General features: G+C 48.1%; 1 protein-coding gene across 4 annotated transcripts in view; it reads left to right on the top strand.

Moving 5' to 3' along the window:
- ankfn1b (ankyrin repeat and fibronectin type III domain containing 1b) overlaps window positions 1–18,451 on the top strand; it is a 47,009-nt gene that overhangs the window by 23,831 nt on the left and 4,727 nt on the right. For 3 of the 4 annotated variants that reach the window (XM_049759084.2, XM_049759085.2, XM_049759083.2), the window contains 9 exons: window positions 5,060–5,100; window positions 8,001–8,123; window positions 11,582–11,801; window positions 11,965–12,172; window positions 13,639–13,836; window positions 14,343–14,456; window positions 14,612–14,709; window positions 15,556–15,646; window positions 17,289–17,396. In XM_049759084.2, coding sequence (XP_049615041.1) covers window positions 5,060–5,100; window positions 8,001–8,123; window positions 11,582–11,801; window positions 11,965–12,172; window positions 13,639–13,836; window positions 14,343–14,456; window positions 14,612–14,709; window positions 15,556–15,646; window positions 17,289–17,396 — 1,201 coding nt within the window. Of the gene's footprint in view, window positions 1–1,643; window positions 3,669–5,059; window positions 5,101–8,000; window positions 8,124–11,581; window positions 11,802–11,964; window positions 12,173–13,638; window positions 13,837–14,342; window positions 14,457–14,611; window positions 14,710–15,555; window positions 15,647–17,288; window positions 17,397–18,451 lie in introns of those variants that run through there. The other variant, XM_049759086.2, reaches the window with a different exon arrangement.

The following is an 18,451-nucleotide window of genomic DNA, read 5'->3' as shown; positions in this document are numbered from 1 at the left end:
ACTTTTCTATACCCATGAGGACATTGTATAGACTTGCTATTTATTTTGTGGAAGCCTACACAAATATTTCAACCTTGCCACATTTTATTAGAGGAGGGAGGGGGGGGGGGTGAAAACCTGACCTTTTTGATTATGTTTGTTTTGTTTAGTGTGTGTCTGAGCGTGTGTTTTTTTTCCCCACTACTTATCTAAACCTATGGAAAGGCCACACAAGTACTTTTTGTCCGCCCGTGCCAAGTCGAGTGGAGGATTGTAATGGAAGCTAATGAAAGTTGCAGCATAACATATTCGTCAGCGGCAGATGTTTGCACGGCTGCCATGCTTGTTTGGTGCCTATGTGCGTATTTTTTGGGGGGGAATTTTCTAAAAATAATGATTGTGTAATTAAGCAGTAAACGGGGCACCTGCTTGCAATGACTTGCGACAGGCGGGATGTGTTCTCGGTGAATGAATCGGCTTGTGTGGAAAAACAAAAATAGTTTTTTTCGTCAAAGTCCAGACAATTGGATTTCAAATTGATCCATGTTTGACCCCTTCAATGTCGCCGCGGGCAGTTGCACTCGAAATCTGGAATAACACAAAACTTGGGAGCTTTGAGTGGAACTCATCGAGTGCGAAATGATACGCCAGTTGGATGGCTCCGTCTGGCTCGGAAAAGTCATAAAACATTCAAGTGTTGAAAAAAGCAAGCGGGCCAGACCAAACTGTCATTATTATCAATATCATCATTATCATTATAACCCGAGCCAGTGCATATTTTTTAAACAAGCCAAGCCCAAAAAAAATAAAAAATACAAAAAAAACTCTCAAATTAAAAATACATAAAAAAAACTAAAAAATACCAAAAAAAACTGAATAAAAAAGAAAAAAATAAAACTAAAAATACAAACAAAAAAAATTGTCGTCTAGTATCGACGTCTCGCTACATCCGCGCTGGGCTTAAGAGACTTTGCAGAGGCTGATCTCTCCCTGATTAAAAGCAGGGGCCACGGCTAATGTTTGGATGGGCCATTTAATACTAATGAGGGAAAATAAATAGCGCCGTGGCCGTCGGCATGCAGAGATCTCGACGTATTGGCGCACATCAGAGCAAAACACTGATTAAGAAGAGTGATGTCACCGCCCGGCGAGCCTTTAACTGCAACCACATGAGCTGTCTTGCCATGTTCTTTGCTAATAATAATAATAATATCATTCAATTTTCTAATTACTATAATGTGACCTCTTACTCGCTCATTAACTGAGGATTATTTTTTTTTTTTTAAAGTGACTTTCTAGGATTCAGACTCGTGAGAATTCTAGTTGACAGTTGACATTTAGTTTAATATTTATTTTATGTTATATTTTTTTTTATGTTCGATTTGAGTTTTATTTTTGTTTTTTTTTTTAGATATATATTTTTTTTTTTGTCCCATGCCCTAAAATTAAAAGTCTGACTTTTTCTGTGATTTTGGGTGCAAAGCTCACTTGATATGGATCACAACTTGCCCCCCCCCCCCTAAACTGCCACTTTAGGCACCGATTTGAGCCTTCCATCATTTCCTTTGTTGCGATTCCAAGAACTTGGCTGCCGATGATAGCGGGCACCGCCAGCCCGTCTTAACGGATTCCAAACACGCAACCCCCCCCCCCCCCCCCCCTCCTTCTTTTCCTTTCACATCGTGACTTTTTTACGATTACAAGTTGCCTTGGGCTTGAGCTGGCGTTGAGTTATCTCTCAATCCGTCGTTCTTCCAAGATCTAATGGGCAATTATCAGCCGCCGAGACATTAATGGGTGTCCCGTTTCGCAGAGTCCCCTGTTATTTATATCAACAAGTGTTGGAAACGTGGCAGACTCGTGCTAACCGCCGGCGCGATTCTCTTCGAAGGAATCCCACGCCCATTGTAAGCCCGGGGCCTGACCGCAAGCGTATAAATCTGGCGTCGTAACTTTTTTCGACGTCCAGCGTAAATGCCCAAAAGTGTATAGCGACGGCCCGGCGAATACGCACACGCGTGGCGGCCACCCCGCGCAAAGCCACATAAACAGACGGGCCCGCCTCCCACACACCGCAGGCACATACATATGCGGACCCCCCCGCCCCCTCCCCAGGCCCACCACCAACATCAACAGCCACAGACTCGGTGACATCATGGCTTGGATGACAGCACGTCTTCCAGAGCCATTAGTGTGATTGTAGGTGGCTCCGCCGCGGTGATTTATAGCTGACTATGCATCTCTCGCCGCTCTGTTGATTTATGGAACGGGTTTCGGGTCTGGTCGACAGAGCAACCTGTCAGTCGACGCAAACTTAAGATCCGAACAATCGACGTGTCGTTTCCGATGTTTGACCGTGACGGCTTTTTAAAGAAAAAATGGATGAAGTGAAATCAAAAGAAAGAAGTCAGTGTCTCACCTCCTCGCCGTCTTCGGGGTTTGTTTGAATTGTGCGTTTACGGCGCGTACTACGCTTTGCGTTCCATAAAACATAAATTATTTGACCTCTTGCATAAACTCTCAAACACCTTGTTGTTATTTTTGGACTATTTTAGCTCAGCGGTGACTTTTTTTTTTTTCAGACACTTTATTCATCCCAAAGGAGACGTTAAGGCTGAGTAGAAGCCGACACGATAAAAGCCGTGGATGCCCGAAAAGTATTTCAGGGGTTCGAAATTTTGCCGACAGCCGCTTTTTGTTCCATTGTCTCTTTTAACTTTGTTTTTCTTTGCATCTTCTTTCCAAACCACGTCGTGCTGGCTCGCCGCTGTTGATCAAAGCGAAGTTTGCATCAAGAAATGTTAAAAAAAAACGGTGTCTCCTGCGTCGTGTTTCACAGCAGCGCCCGCCGGCGTGTTTGACATTTCCGCCAACTATGACTAATGATCCCCCGGCGCTCACTCAACGGACAATAAGGTGGCTCCGTTTTTCTTTCCTTCTTCTGCGTATGCGCGCCCACCACGGGAACGCGTGACTCATCCAGCACGCCGACCGTCGAACGTACAGATATAGAAAACGTACGCTAGCAAAGCTAAAAAGGTCAAGAATTGATCCCAAATTGATCCGGGTGTGATGTCAGACACTCGGAACCATCCGATTGGGTTTCAATGTCATGGTCGTTATAAGCCACTTGAAAGGCGGATTTATCGTATTGATCTATCGATTGCGCAACACCGACGTGTTTGTGTGGTTAATCCAGTTTAAAGCTGCAGGTTAAAAATAAAGAGCGCATCCCGGAATCTTCACAACTTCTTCATCCCACCGGAACACCCCACCCACCCACCTCCATCCATTTCCTCCAGCAATGTATCTATAATGAGCATGTCCTCCAACCCTCCTTCCCTCAGCACCACCTATTCTCTCACTCCGCTCCCCCCCCCCCCCTCCCCATCCTCTCACTCATGTCCTCCCCCTGTTTTCACTCTGCAGAATTGGTAGAAGCTTATCGCCTAGCAACCACAATTAAAGTACAACAAGTCAGTGGCGGTTGCAGCCGCCATCGAAGCGAGCTTTTCCCCCCCCAAAAAAAAAAAAAAAAAAAAAAGCGCTAGGAAGAAGAAGAAAACGCGACCGCTCGGCTCGGGGCTGAAGAGGGTGAGCAGGTGAACGGCAATTAGAGGCGGCGACGGAACCGCATCGAGAGCGCTTTTCGAAGGGGGGGGGGGCTGAACGGCGAGGAGACTCAACAGGTACGTTAATAACGGAGGCAGCGTGAAGGTATTCAGTCAACGGTTTCCCAGTGAGCGCTTAAGGATTTTATTTGCGGCGGAGCGAGGCAGAATTTGCATAAGCAGCTCATACTTTGCATGCATTTGGCTTCCAGGCAGCACTCGCATTTCACAACGACAATTGTGTTTCGCTTCCTGCTCACGTGGAAACAAATTGAATTTATGTAACTGAGCTTTGGGGTTAGGGGGAGGCTAATTGATGATTGTGTCATCACTAATTGAGATGCCCTAATAAGGTAAGTGACTACTATATAGTAATCTCGATATCCGGTGTATTCAATTGAATTGTTCTTTAATATTTTTATTTTTTTCAGCATCTTCAATGTTTGAATTTGCTCAATTATGCATTCAGTAAGTGGTTGTGACCCGGCACGTGCCACGGATACAAATCACCATGTTAGGATTTAATTGTCATGGTCACATTGTATTGATTTTTTTACAGTGTTGTTCAGCGTTCTGCATTAAAAAAAAAAAAAAAAAAAACTTTGAGAAGAGAATCCAGCTGCCTTTCAAATGGAGAACAATTGCACAAGTCACATGGCACAAGAATTTGAAGCCACTTAGCAGTCCAAATGCTATTGTGCTAATCTCATGCATGGACGCTTTTGAAACAATGCTGAACGTGTATGAATTTTCGTTTTGTTTAAAATGTTTGCTCGTCTAAGAAAATACCTTAGTAACCGTAACTAAGCACGGGACTTAGTTGATGGAGCCGAGACTCAAGTGACACAATTAGAGCGGATTGAAACGTTCCAATATCGATTTGTCTTTCTCCCCCGTTACATCACTTCCTGCTTAAATGAAGGTTGCGGCCATCTTGGCACTGCTTCGTCGCTCGGTGACGGGACTTGTCATGGATCACAGCGCTGTGGCATGATAAAAATCCCAAGGGGTGAAGGAATTTTGCTCCAAAAGTGGCTTTAGCCTCAAGCCACTTGTGTGTGTGTGTGTGTCAACATGTAGGTGTGTGTGTGTCTGCCTCAGCGTGTGTCCCATCCGAGACCTATAAAGCTCCACAAGATGGTGACAGCAGGGGGAAAATATGCGTTTATCCACAGAGGTGTGTGTGTTTGTGTTACTATATGTGCTAGCAAGCCGTCCCTATTATTTTGAAACATCTTCAGTGCAAAATAGGCTTGGGAGAAAAAAAATAATCGGAGACAGCTTCATTAGCCGTGTAATTGCTTCTTACATTTTAGCACCGTAATAAAAGTCCAGAACGTAGGGAGACGTCATGAATTTTCACGAGTCGGAACGTGGACGCGACTAGTTCCTCGGTTGATTCGCGATTCAGCAATTTGAGAGAAGCAAAATCTTCCGCTTCTAACGTTTCATTTTGTTCTTCTTTTCAGAGTCTGGGCTCGGTGGATCGCAAGGAGAATCATCACAAGAAGTGAGTCCCATTTGTGTTATCGTATCGGCAAATGGAATCGATTTTTTTTTTTTCGTTGCGGGTTAATCGGCGGTAGAAAATGACGCAAACTCAGCAGGACTGAGGCCTCTGCTGTTGGCTGACTATCTGAGGACGATGTTATGACATCCATAATCCATAATATTTAATCATAAACCAGTGTGTTCCTAGCCGTAGTTTTGCAGAAAGATAAATGACGTGCACCAAAAGTTCTTTGGAGCTCACATGAAATGCAAAACACGTAGGCTTCTTCCCCACAGTCTGCTGGCTCGGCTCTGATTGGAATCTTGACGCCGTCCTCAATTGTGGCTGGACGGGGCTAGCGCGGGGGTGCCCCGCGTGTTTCTCTTCTCAAGGCCGCAATCATAATACCGGATCCAGAGAGACTCGCGTCAAATTCCACCAACGACCTCAAAATGTTGCAAATTGCGACAAGAGGTTCGTAAACTCTAAACACGAAACGGGAGTGAACGTTTTTTTATGAGCGGAGGCCCAGCTGGAGATTTTTGCGGTCGTCCCGCCATCCGATTGGCTGTCGTTACAACGTGATGGCATGAGGGGCTGCTTCTTGGAAATATTGTGAGTTGATTTTGGATACTAAGTATTCATTGTTGCCGATATTATAGACTTGTTCGGCAGGGGGTTCTCACCGCTGTAATAACTGTTATGACTCTCCGCCATTTTCCCTCCAAATTGCATCCAGGTTATTATCTGGAGCCACCTAAGCATAGCCGAGTGGAACGCTAAGGTTTTTTTTTTCCCCTTCTCCAACTCTCCGAGCTACCGTTTCTGATCATTTGTTGTGTTTATCAGCTTTATTATTATGAATTTAGAGCTCCGTCACGTCGGCCATTTTGTTTTTGGACGGCGTATGGAAAACAAGGCTTTCTTTGAGTCCTGGCGTTCATAGCTTCTTTTATGATTGGACCACTGAAAGACTTTTTTGTTGGCCTAATGAAACGTATTGAGGCTCACGTCGCTGAATTGAACGTTGTTTTCGTACGTGCGCGCGAGCGTGCTCGCTCGCATTTGCGTTTAACAGTTCTACCGATGGGCGCCTCCATTCTTTTTTGGCCCGTTCCAGACATATTGGCAATAAAGCTTTTGTTATTCCTCCTTTCCAAACGTGTTGTTTTAGGTCCGCAGCCACTGGCCATAATTGCTGAAACGAGGTCAGCTATTTGTCTGCCTCGATAATTTATAATGGTGTCCCCTGATAATATGAATCAACTCAACATTGGTATTTTTTTTTTTTTTTTTTTTCTCAAATGCCGCACATTCTCAAGGAAACTGGCTTAGTGGGTTTAAAGCTTGGTCAAAGTCCTTTGTGTGGCGGGAGAGGAAGCTCAGCTTTAATTGCTGCCTTTGCAAAATAACAGAGGCCGAGAAGTGGGTGGATGACCTTGGAAGTGGTCTCCAATGTCTGTTGGGAGTTTTGCTTTTCAGATACTTGCAACTATCTATCTGAATCATGCATGTTTTCAACGGATCACTCCTTCCAACACTCCTAATTTAAACAATCGGGCTCATTTTCAATTTGCCACAAAGTACTGGACTGGTGCTTTCTCCTCCTCCAAGGCGATTGCATCATTAGCTTGCTGTCAGGGACGTTGGCCCGGGACAGCTGCTTGGACCGGTGCCAGGTCCGAACCCCCCCCACCTGCTTCACATGTTCCCTCAAAGGGATTCCCCCGCACCCTCGTTTATGTCCGCCGCATATTCCGCCGCCGTCGAAGTCCTCATCCGATTGTCATGTGCTTGATCTGCAACGTTTGAAGTCTTCCCAGCGCTCTTAATGCAAGCGTTGGTCGGCGGCCAAACACGACTGTAAGCCAAGACGAGTATTAACGATAACCATCGACGAGACAAACTAATCGCTCTTCTTTTTAATTTGTGTTTTTTTAAACCACTGTCGATGTCAAGGGGCATTAGCGTGGATGGCAGTAGCTGGCATTGGAAAAGCCAGCGGTACTAATTGAATTTCGAAAAAAAAGCCCTTGAAGGAGGAGTCCAGACTTAATACCACCAATTAGGGGTTCTTTTGCCATCTGATGAAAATCCCACACCTCGTTTATGTGAGTCATGCTGGAAAATATGCCTCCTTGTCTTTGAGGTCGACCAAGTCTTTGGAGACGTTGGCACAGGGTCAGTCGAGGGGGGCGCGGGGGGGGGCTGTGGGAGTGAGAAAGGAAGCAGTGAGTTCTGGAGGGGTTGTTCAAACAGATAAGCCCGCCTATGAGGTCATTTCAATGAGAAAGCTGCCCTTCGCAAATTTCTTCATACACAAACAGGTGCCAGTGTGAAGTATATTCCCAGAAGGATCGAGTTTAAAATCTTGGACGGCGGAGAAAAGAAAAAAAAAAAAAAAAAGCACATCAAGAGCTCTTTGGCATTCTTTATCCTCGATTTACAGTAGTTGTGAAACTCTTCTTTGTTCGTGTCAATGTATTATACTGCCCCCTCATGGCCAAGAGGGAATATTTGTTTACTTTACCCGTATTACTTTCTGCTTAAAGTCAAACTGGAACATTGGCAAAAATCTCGAGTAGATTAACATGTATTTGTGACCTCCCCCCCCTCCCTCGTATAAACGATTTGGAAAATACAAGCCACAGTCTCCAACTCTCCCTGCAACCTCATGTGTCCTCCGGGAGCTTTGGCTTTGTTGCAGTATTTCGTAACTTTAGAGGAAATATATTTCAAAAAGACGATAATATTTCACATTGATTGAATAATTTGCCGTTCCAATGTGTTTTAGTACTTTACACCAATTTGCGGTGGGGAGTTATCAATAATGAACTTTTATTGCTTTGTTTTCTTGTTTGTAATAGACTGAGAAGAAGTAGAAAATGACTTTTTTTGTCTTTTTCTTCTTTTACAAGGTCGGAGTCTGGAATCTCCAAGTTTACCCATCGTCTCTCCCTCAAAGAACGTCCGGCCAAAACCGAGAAGAGCGCGTCGGAACGAGCGCATTCCTACAGGCGACGCTCTCTTAGCGTGGATTGGTAAGCCAAAAGTCACGTAAGGACCCGCTGGCGGGTCTTAGGAGGTCTTTGGTTTGTCCACCTTACGGGCCTCGCTGTGTGGTCCATGTCGGGAATCTATGTGTGGTCCGTGGCGATGTTAAGTGTACGTGCGTTCGAGTATACATGCGGTGTGAGGTCCTCGTGTTTTTATATATTTTTTTGGATTGCGATTTTACGAGAGTTTTTGTTTTGGTGACATCATAAATAAGGGACGATTGAGCGATCAGCACTTAAACGCTTAGTTATGTTGCGAGAAAACGTTTATTCTGATATCTATAAAACGGACAGACCTCGGCAGTAAAGCAGGCTCGACCGCTTGACGATATATTTAGTGGCTCGTTGACGTTTCCGCCTGTGGCCATACGCTATCGTAAAAAAATAACGGCAGAGTTATTGTTATTAATAGAATAAGGAAGACGGCTTTATGGATGCAGAAAAGCTGGGAATGTATTTTACGCGATATAAATCTTCAACAGAGCATTTGACCACTTCAGCACCACAGACAGTTGCAAAATGCGAACCAAGCGCCCCACCCGACCGCCACCCTTCATCACTCTCCCAGATAAACAGCCGTGGGACTTTAAACATGGCGCCCGTCCGGCGTGTGACTGAGAGAACGGGCCAACTGGTGGCTCGGGTCGGCGGCCAAGGGTCACCTCCCCGCCCCTTTTCTCGTCCGCCGCTGGCTGGGTGGCATATGGCGGCCCAGGCGGGGGGGACCCCTTTGGAGTGATACATACGCTCACACTGAGGCCTGGAGCCACCCAGGCTGGGGCCTTCAATCGCCCGTGGGAGACGCGGTGTCACCGAGCCTCTCCCGTTTGTGTACTCGCGACATGCCCCGCCCCCCCCTTTTCACATCAGCGGTGAGCCACGGCCGCATCCCCGTGGCGACTCCGCTGTCTCTGCTCATCAAAATTAAGAGATTTACCTCTTCTTACACACACACACATGGAGCCAACAGGTGGCAAGCCTTGCTCAGCACAGCAGGCCCACCTCAAAGGTTAAACATACAACTGACCGCCCTCTGCTACTCGAGCCGGGAAAAAAAAAAAAAAAAATTGAGCGAGGACAAGATAAAAAGAGCGATAGGAAAAAGAGGCGCAAAGAGATAAACATCGCGACGCGGCCTTTGGCCCCAGCCTTCGCTCTCGCCCGTCTTTCGCAGTTTGTTCCGGCTCTCCAATTATGCACACGGCTCACACTTCAAAGCGAGTCATGTATGAGTTAATACCTACAAGGTTGTGTTACCCTTTTAATAACCGTGACCGGCAACAGATGCGCCGCTCCGGCCAAAAAACGGCGGGAAAAGTTTTACCGCGCTGAATTGTTCGTTGAAAACAAAAAACAGGGCTGCGTATCTGCGATTTCGTTTTAAATGTCTCCGGTCAGGTACGTGACCTCCCGGGGTCACATGTGGGGAAGTCGTCCGCACGTAAAGACACCTTCGGGGGATGAAGTGAAACGCAACGCTGAAACCCAAACACGCACCTGATACATCGCTCCATAAAACGGCGTTCGTATAAACGCGACCCGAGACGTTGGAGTCGTTCTGATTGTCTTGGCTGGCCGGCGCATTAAGTGAAACTTCACATGTGTGTGTGTCTTTGGTGCACACATGCCTGCGTTTTTAATATCCAGCAAAAAAAAAAAAGTTTGTTGTGTTGCCATGCCGACGGAGCGAGCGAGATGCCGTAGGTCACCGCGTTAGCTTGGCCTCACGTCGCCTATAAGCTGATAAGAGCCAAACAGAGCGGACGCCTAAACGAATCGAGTAATAAAGGCCTCCATCCCACCGTGCTCTCTCGTTCTCGCTCTCTGTGTGTGTATTTGTGTGTGTGTGCGCGCTCTGTGTCCAGAAGCCTGCCTGCTTCCAGTCTGTCTGGTGCCAAGACTCGGATTTCAGAATTTCCTTCTACAAGCCACATTTAGAGCGGCCAGCGTACTCTCTCAGCATGTGTGTGTGTGTGTTTTGCAACGTTGTCCTCTCACTGTCTCCCCCCCCCCCCTCGCCCCCTCACCCCCGCCAGCCTGTTTTCAGTTGACTCGGTCGTTCCAGTGCAACGCGTTGCCTTTCGGGCTCGCTCGTTTGGACTAATCTTTATTTGTAATCTTTCCATTCTTCACCGGGAATGAAAATAAGTGCAGCGCACTCGACCGGCGGAAAGTCGGAGCCACGGATAATTTTAGCAAACACCATCGTGTAATTCAATCAGAAAAATGAGGAATAAGCCATCGCTAATGTATATATAAACATTTAAGCAACGTTCAAGCCACCCTCGCGAGACCTTCGCCAAACACTTGGGGGAAAAACGTCAACATTTTTAATAGCATTTAGAAAAATATAAATTCAAAATTCCACCGTGTCAAAGCGTGATTGATGGAAACTGCAGCGAAAAAGCAAAGCTTGACGAGCGCTGTTTTGATTTTGAAAAACTTGTCGTCGGAGAGTGATGGGGCACCGTCCCGCCGACGAAAAAAAAAAAAAAAAGTCATCTGTTCCATCTCAGGCAAATAACAATAAGCCCGGGGCCGAATTCCGACCGGCTTTCTCTTTGAAATGGGATACCGGCACACGCGTTACAAATATATCTCGTTTTATCTTCCGGGCCAGGCCCATGGAAAAATTATTCCAAATACCTGCCACGCTTTATCTGGAACACCGGAATAGGTTCGGCTCGGCTCGGCCGGGAACACGAGGATGTCTAAAATAAGGCGTCTATTACTGGAGGGAGTGGAGATGGATGGGACAGAGCGGGAAGGGATGGCGGGGGGGGGGGGGGGTATTTTAGGTGTATCGGCCCCCGTGAAAACGGACCTGTTGCAAAGGCTCGGGGCCGCTGTCAGCTGTCGTGCACATCCGGAGCGGAAATATAAATAATAAATAAAAAAAATTCTGAATAAATGTATTTTTTCCCTACTGATGTTCTCCACTTGACTGACATTTTGAATCGGAGCTCTTTCTGTTTAAAAGATGCGCGACACGTCGTACACGTCATTTACACACACTCTTACAATCGCCGGAACAGATTAATCGAATGCCGATGAAGATGTGAAACGTGAGACGCTCGGTCCGAGGTGGGAGGGGGAGATGAATGAGAGCCGGCAAGGAGAGGAAGCTGTTGAAAGTTCCCACTTGAGGGCTTCATTTATCTCCCCCACCCCGCTCGGGATGGCGGGACCTATCGCGTAGTGTGTCACTGTCGCCTGGAGGCTCCTGCTGACATTTCCTTCAGCAGCTGAGTGCGTGCCGACACCACTGAGCAGACGTTCGTCATAGCGGCGGCCGCCGCCGAGACGCGAGAAGATGCTTATCTGTTTGAAACGCACGAGAGGTGACACTGAAGTGGGTGTCAGCTCGAATATGAATCACAAAATAAAATTTTTCATTCACCTCCAATACTTTTTTTCAAATGATTCATTCTTGGTCCTCGCAGGGCTGATTCGAGCAAGATGACTCAACCCATGAGGGGGGACCAGGCCCACCAGCCGACCCCGGCCCGCAAGTCAGCCAGCTTGTCGTCGCCAAGCGCGGCTCGCCGCCTCTACCGCAACTTGTCTGGAAAGTTCCGCGTGAGCACCAACCCCTCTGCCTTGGAAGACAGCGCGCCGTCGGGACGGGGAGGAGACAAAGAGAGGCTGCGCAAAACCGCCGTCGTAAGTCGAAAAAATAATCACCGCGACCTTGTTGTCTAAAAATAGACTGGTAAGAAGGTACTAACATGACACGCCGGTGACTTTTGCAGCTTTAAACACTGTGGGTGTGTGAATTGACGACTCAGCGCTCTTGAACGCTCCACAAACTGTCTCTGTGTCACAGTTCCAGAGCAACGAAGCTCTTTTCGAAGCCGTGGAGCATCAGGAGTTGGACTTGGTGCAGCTTCTGCTCTCCCAGTACAGCTTGGAAGAGCTGGACCTCAACACGCCAAACAGCGAAGGCCTCCTGCCCCTCGACATCGCCATCATGACCAACAACGTGCCCATGGCCAAGGTGTTGCTTCGCGCTGGCGCCAAAGAAAGCCCCCACTGTGAGTCGAGGAACACGCTGGAAAAGTTCACATATACGGCGCTTAGCGCTGAATCCATACAAACCTTGACTGGGGGAGTGTCGCTATAGCAACCGTGCTACACTTTGGTCACGACACAGCAAATCGCGGCGATTGATTTGTTTTCGCCAAGGACGCACGACGCCGATTCTCCCAAATAGCTCGAAGCAAAAAAGTCCTGTTCGTTAACTCCACCCTGTGTGTCACTCGTGCGGTCGTCTGTGTGTCGTGTTTGTTTGTAAATATGCGGTTGTGCGTGTGTCTGTTTGCACGGTCGAGTGCGTTTGTGTTTGCCACACTTTGCGTTGTGCTAGATTGGAAACGATGGCGTGGCGCTAATCACGCTGTAGTGTTTGCGTAGTCACCCGCATAATCCGCCACTCCGTTCTTTTGTTCATGATCGGCCTGTTCGACTCGACACACACTTCCCTAGATTTGTATCGGACGTCTCGGAACTTTCTGCACCCACCGGCAGCTATTTCCAGCAAATTTCCAAATTAGGATTTTGGAGCCTAAGTAAGTCCTAGCTTGAACCTCGACCTTCAACCTCAGCTGTTGCATTAGCGAGTCAAAGTGTGTGCGCGTTGGGGCAATCAAAGCTCCGACCGAGCCGTCGACCAGCGAGGAGACACCAAAGAGGGCGGCGCAATCAAATAGCCAGATGGACGTTTTGACACAGAGCTTTAAACTTACTGTCAACAGTGGAATCTAACGCTCAACAGTGGAATCCACTGTGAACAAACGCAGGCCACACAGACTAAACACAGACTCACAGCAGTCCTAAACACTCGGCGAGTGAGGGAGGGGCCGGCGAAAGGAGGACAATACGCTATTGTCTTTCCCTCAGACTAATACTGTAATTCTGCGTTGATTGCAATGGAATCAAAATGGAGTCCGTTCGAGGAAGAAAAGTGTTAAGTGTCGCAGCTCCTATATTGCTGTTTTGTTTCGGTTCATTTGGGGTGAAATCAACGGCGGTGAGCGTTCACATTGTCTTCGTCAAGCCGTAGCCCCCTCGGAGACCAAACATTCCTCTCGTGGAGGCTCTTTGGCGCTGCGGTTGATGATTTAAATAGATCAAAATGTTCCACCACTGGAAAAAAAAATGGAAGCGGCAACTTCAATGTATGCTCCCACCATTTTGTTTCGCCCCCGAGAAGAGCAATTGTCGCCCACCGCTCTCGCTTTTCACAACCTCGCGGATGTTGTCATCCCCCGACGAGGGGAAAGCTCGGTTAAAATATTTATCGGGGCAAAAAAAAAATGTTGCCTGCAAAATGACTTCACAGAATTTCCCACAGTTCTGTTTTATTGTTTCATTCATTGATGAGTGTTTCGGGTTTTCTGGCGGTTAACCGAGTTTGTTTTTTTCGTCCGAGTCAGCTTTATGGGAAAAAAACATTCTTACAAAACAAGAATTTATGTGGAATTTTTATTTTTTTTTGCAGTTGTGAGCTCGGAAGGCCGAGCGGTCCATCTGGCCACCTTGGTGCAGGAGGCCGAGCAACGTGTTTCCGAGCTTCAGACCCAAGTGGGCAGCGTCGGTCCCGGAGAACGGGAGGGGTCGGAGCGGGAACGGCAACTCAAGGCCTGGGAATGGCGGCTACGGCTCTTCAGACGCATGCAGACGGGTTTCGAGCACGCAAGTGAGCTATTTTGTCTGGGCCCACTTAATGACTTCCACACTAGGATGCCGTGTGTGTGTGTGTGTGTGTGTATGTGCATATGCGTCGTGTGTTGATTTTTTATAGGCACTTCATGAGACATTTAGAGGCTGGGGAGACGCCCACCCCGCAAAAACAGACACTCACACGCACACACGCCCCTAAAGCTAAACCAATCTACGCTTTAAAAGTGATTTTTTTTTTTTTTTTCCTCTCCAACCGCTCATTTGATTTAACATATATCCTAATAAATAAAAATATATATATTCTCCGCATGTCCAATCGATGTGTTCAGACAAATCTCCATCTCGGAGCGTCACTGCGAACGCAATTGCTCCAATTTCACACGAGAGCAAGCACGGCGTTGTGCAAGCGAGCGAATGATGCCATTAAAGCGATCGTTGCGGCCAAACCGGCTCCATTCAAACACGTGTAGCGGAAGATCTCATCGGCGCGTCTGGCTAACTTGATTTTGTTTCTCCGCTTAGAACCTCCAGACGCTCCTAGCGCAGCACGCTTGTCTGTCAGCAGCAACACCAGTCTAACGCTTGATTTCCAGGAACCCCAATGCGTCAACTCGGCTGTGGTTACCAAATACAAAGGTCAGGCGCTGTGCCGGATCGAGCCGACGTCACAGTGTTGTCTGAGAAGCTGCCAAGTGTTTGACGAATGCAACCCCGACCCCCCCCCCACCCCCCACTAACCACAAAATACAGTAGTAGTCAACAGCCGAGATTCTGATTGTGGATGTTTGCAGTGAGCTGGAGTTCCACGCCTTCCTTCGGCTCTGTGCTCGGAGAGGCGGTGGTGGAGGACACCAATGTGCTGCAGTATAACATCACTGGACTCACCTCTGTAAGTTGTACATGGGATTCTGTACTATTAGGAATCAAAATGGAATATTATTATTATTGCCTGTATGGTTGACCGGGTTGCCATTTTTTGTGTTTACCCACTCTGGCGTACTCGTATGGTGTTCCACAGGGTTCAATTTTAAGCCCCCTGCTGTTTTAAAAAAATCAAGGCTTGGATTCTGTCAAACAACTGCAAGACAGTCTGGTTTAATATGTGGCCCCCCAAAAAAAAAAAAAAAAAACAACTAGCAAGATCCCACTCCTCCAGCTGCTGGTGCCAAAGCTAGAAATTTAGGGGCTATTATCCCACATTATTTACACACAAACAACATCCCCGAAGTTCTTTATTACCCGCATCAAACGGCCCACTCAAGTAGCCACCGGTCAACCGAAGACTTATGACCTGGCACAAAACACACACACACACACACACACAATTGGGCAAAGCCCAGTTTGCTAGTGTTCCAAATGGCTTGCGACCACTGAGAAGCAACAGTTGCCAAAGTGCCACCAACATGCTAAAAAGAGCAGCTTGGTTGACTGCCATCTGATTTATGTCTGGCCCATGTGGACTAATGGACAATCCCGTCCGTTTGTTTGTGGGAGAGAGAGAGAGAGAGAGAGAGCTTCTTTCTCCTCCCGAGAACCCCGCTGCCAGCCCCCGAAGCTCGCTCCTGTCACATGACAGGGGTCAAGGCGAGGTCAGGAAGTGGCGGCGGCTCTGTGATTGATCTGGCTGAGAAAGGGAAGGACAGAGGCCTGCTGTCGGCACACAGATACACGTCATCCAGTTGAAATGTTCTTTTTTTGTGTATTGTGTGACCTTACCCAACTTTTGTCCTTCCAGGGGACCCCTTATTACGCCCAGGTGTCAGCCTACAATATGAAGGGCTGGGGGCCGGCGCTCGCTTCAACCCCCGCCTGCGCTACGCCGTCCAGTAAGTCTCCATCCGACAGAAGAACACAATATTAATCAGCGTGAGGTCACCCCAAAAAATGTTTCCCCTTCAAAGACTTCACATGAGTAATTTCGCCACCTCCGATGAGTACACGCGTCACAGCTTTCCCACACGTTAAAAACAGCTGAGTCACTGATCTTATCGCGCCATCCAGCGTCACGCCTTACGTCGCTTTGACATCATCGCCCGGGCTGACAGCTGGACCTTCGGCGGGACCCCCGCCGCAGACGTCAGCGAGTGTAATCGTAGTCCCCGCGGCCGGGTTTAGTCCAGAAGTTAATGGCGACAGCTGAGGTGTTGAGGGTAGCCGGCCGGCCGGCGCTGGCAGCGCTTTTTGCCCGATCGGCAATTTACCCGCACATCTGGGGGACACATTTGTCCTCATCATCTCTTCTCCGAGAGAGTGGGCTTTTCCATTTTATTTTTCCCAACTGTCCACCTTCCTCCCGTGCTCCGAGCTAATTTCGATGTAGCGTGTTTGTGTTTTCCATTTGGGCCTACCACTGGAAATATTTGCATGTCTGTGCCGTAGCGCGCGGCGCGGCCCCAACAGTGGGGGCCTTATACCGGGCCGCGGACGCCCATTAAAGGGCCCGCTTGTCCTGTCTGGACAGGCACCTTTCCGGGAATAGAGCTCACCGTGTTTCGGACCCGCTCGCCCTCCGGGGGGCTCCGCGAGCGGGAGTTGGGGTGAGGGTGGTGCGTGATGGTCCGAGAAGGTGGGTTTATCGCTGACACATCCTTCAGGGAGCGAGCGAGGGATGCAGGATCACTTTCTGTGAGGGCGGGGGGGGGAGAAAGAGCGCGTCTGTGTGATTTCCAATGCAGGCCGAGATAGTGAATAGATTTTCAGTATTCTTTTAATGGGACATACAGACTTTTCATTGATGCATTCCTAAATGTCCTTTTACTACTTGTGTTTTTATTGCTTTGGGAGGGAACGTGTGCTGTGTTATGTTCCAGCCGTGGTGCCGGCATGTGTGTGTGTGTGTGTGTATCTGCATGTGTGCAACGAGTGTTCTACAACTATATATATATATTTATGCTTTGTTTTTTTTATATACGACACCTAAATGTGAGGCAGCAAATAAACAAACAGAGCATCGTTTCGGGACGATCCAATTTCCCACGGAATATTTCCCCGTGAAATCTGACTGGAATCCAAAAATGGAAAACTTGATAGTGAGTGTATTCTTTCCGCTCCGTCCCTTCGCATTCTCTCTTTTCGGAGCATATTGAAGAGAGTACATGGACACACACACTTGCAGGCTGTTCTAAGCAGTGTCATGTTAGCATTTGGAACAAAAAATGCCCATCTGTCATAGTGACAGTTTTGTCCTTCGGGCAGTGGGAAGTTTTGTGACAAGACAAAGACTGAATGTAACACCCGATAGGCCTTAATAACTCATGTGACAGTTCAAAGAGCTCGCGCTGTGTTCGACATGTCCTCTTTAGACCTCGGTAAGTCATGCTTGAAAGCGTATACAGACGTTAAATCATAATGGAAAAGGTTTGCGATAACGTGACACGCCTAATGTATTGTTTCACCCGGGACAAAAAAAAAAAAGGTGATTTGCTGGTTTGGGTTACTTTCACTGATGTCCCGCTCTACCTTCCGCAGGTTGGAGGGACGTCGACGGCCGTGCTCCCCGGCAGAGAGGCCAGAAGGAGGTTCTGGACCAGCTGCTTGCCCAAATAAAAGATGCCCATCAGAGCTGCGTCTGCCACGGTATATATAATAAACCCTCGAGATTGATTTATTGGCTGCGAAAAGACTCGGCAGTCACTCGATAGCCGCCGTGATTTACATACTTGAAACCGCAGCCCTTTTAAAACCAATCAACTATGGATGAGCGTGTGATTTTTAATCCGCCTCGGGGCTTTACGACGGCATTAGATTTAACAAGAAGCGACTTAAAACACGAGAGCTGTAAATATACTCCACCTGCGACGCGGAGGCGACTCCCGAGCGTCGATGGAGGCAGCGTGACATCATCAATCCCCCCCCCCCCCCCAACAATAAGTATTTTTACTCATTCCTTGATAGATGCACAAAATTCAAATCTTTCCATGACTCAGGCCCTTCCTCTCCCCCCTCGGCGAATACCTCCCTCGGTGACAAAGTGCAGATCGGCTTCTCGCGCACTCCAAACTGTTTACACGGCCAAACACTGGCGGCTGTAAGCTGCTCCCATAAGTGTCAAAAGCTGTCCACACTGACTCTTTTACGCATTTAGCATTGACGGGCTCGTCCGGCTCTCTTTCTCTCCCGAACACACTTACTATTGTCCACTGTGGAGCGCGACTCGGTATAATAGTCGGTATTGAGCGCCCGGGCCGTTCTTCAGACGACGGGGCTGATTGAGCTCCCCAAAGTTCAGCCACGGTAGCTGAGGTGCCGTGTCCCCGGGTCATGTTTGTTATTCTTGTTCGAGACGAGCGCTAGGCTGGAGTCGGGCATAAATTACAGCGGGCTCACGCACGCAGGAGCAGGCGCGTTCCCGCCTACAGTACAGTCCATACATATACGTAAAGATAGACATGTACAGGAACAGACACAAATATTCAAGCCGCTCCCGCCCTGGCCCCCCTTGTCCAAACACAATTAATTAAACTGTGAAAGAGGCCTTGACTAACACTGGCACCCCAGCAGTCAGCCCGACTTGTCTGTCTTACTCAGTGTCAAGCGCCGACTGAAGCGGCTCGGCGGCGAGCTCGCGAGGCCCGGGAATCGACGGGGGAGCGATGGAGAGAAGGGGGGGGTGTTTTTACTCCACCTCGTCG

This window comes from Syngnathus scovelli, chromosome 21 (assembly GCF_024217435.2).
Source record: "Syngnathus scovelli strain Florida chromosome 21, RoL_Ssco_1.2, whole genome shotgun sequence".
In the NCBI taxonomy this organism is placed as follows: domain Eukaryota; kingdom Metazoa; phylum Chordata; class Actinopteri; order Syngnathiformes; family Syngnathidae; genus Syngnathus; species Syngnathus scovelli.
This window is presented reverse-complemented; position numbering and strand designations above follow the sequence as displayed.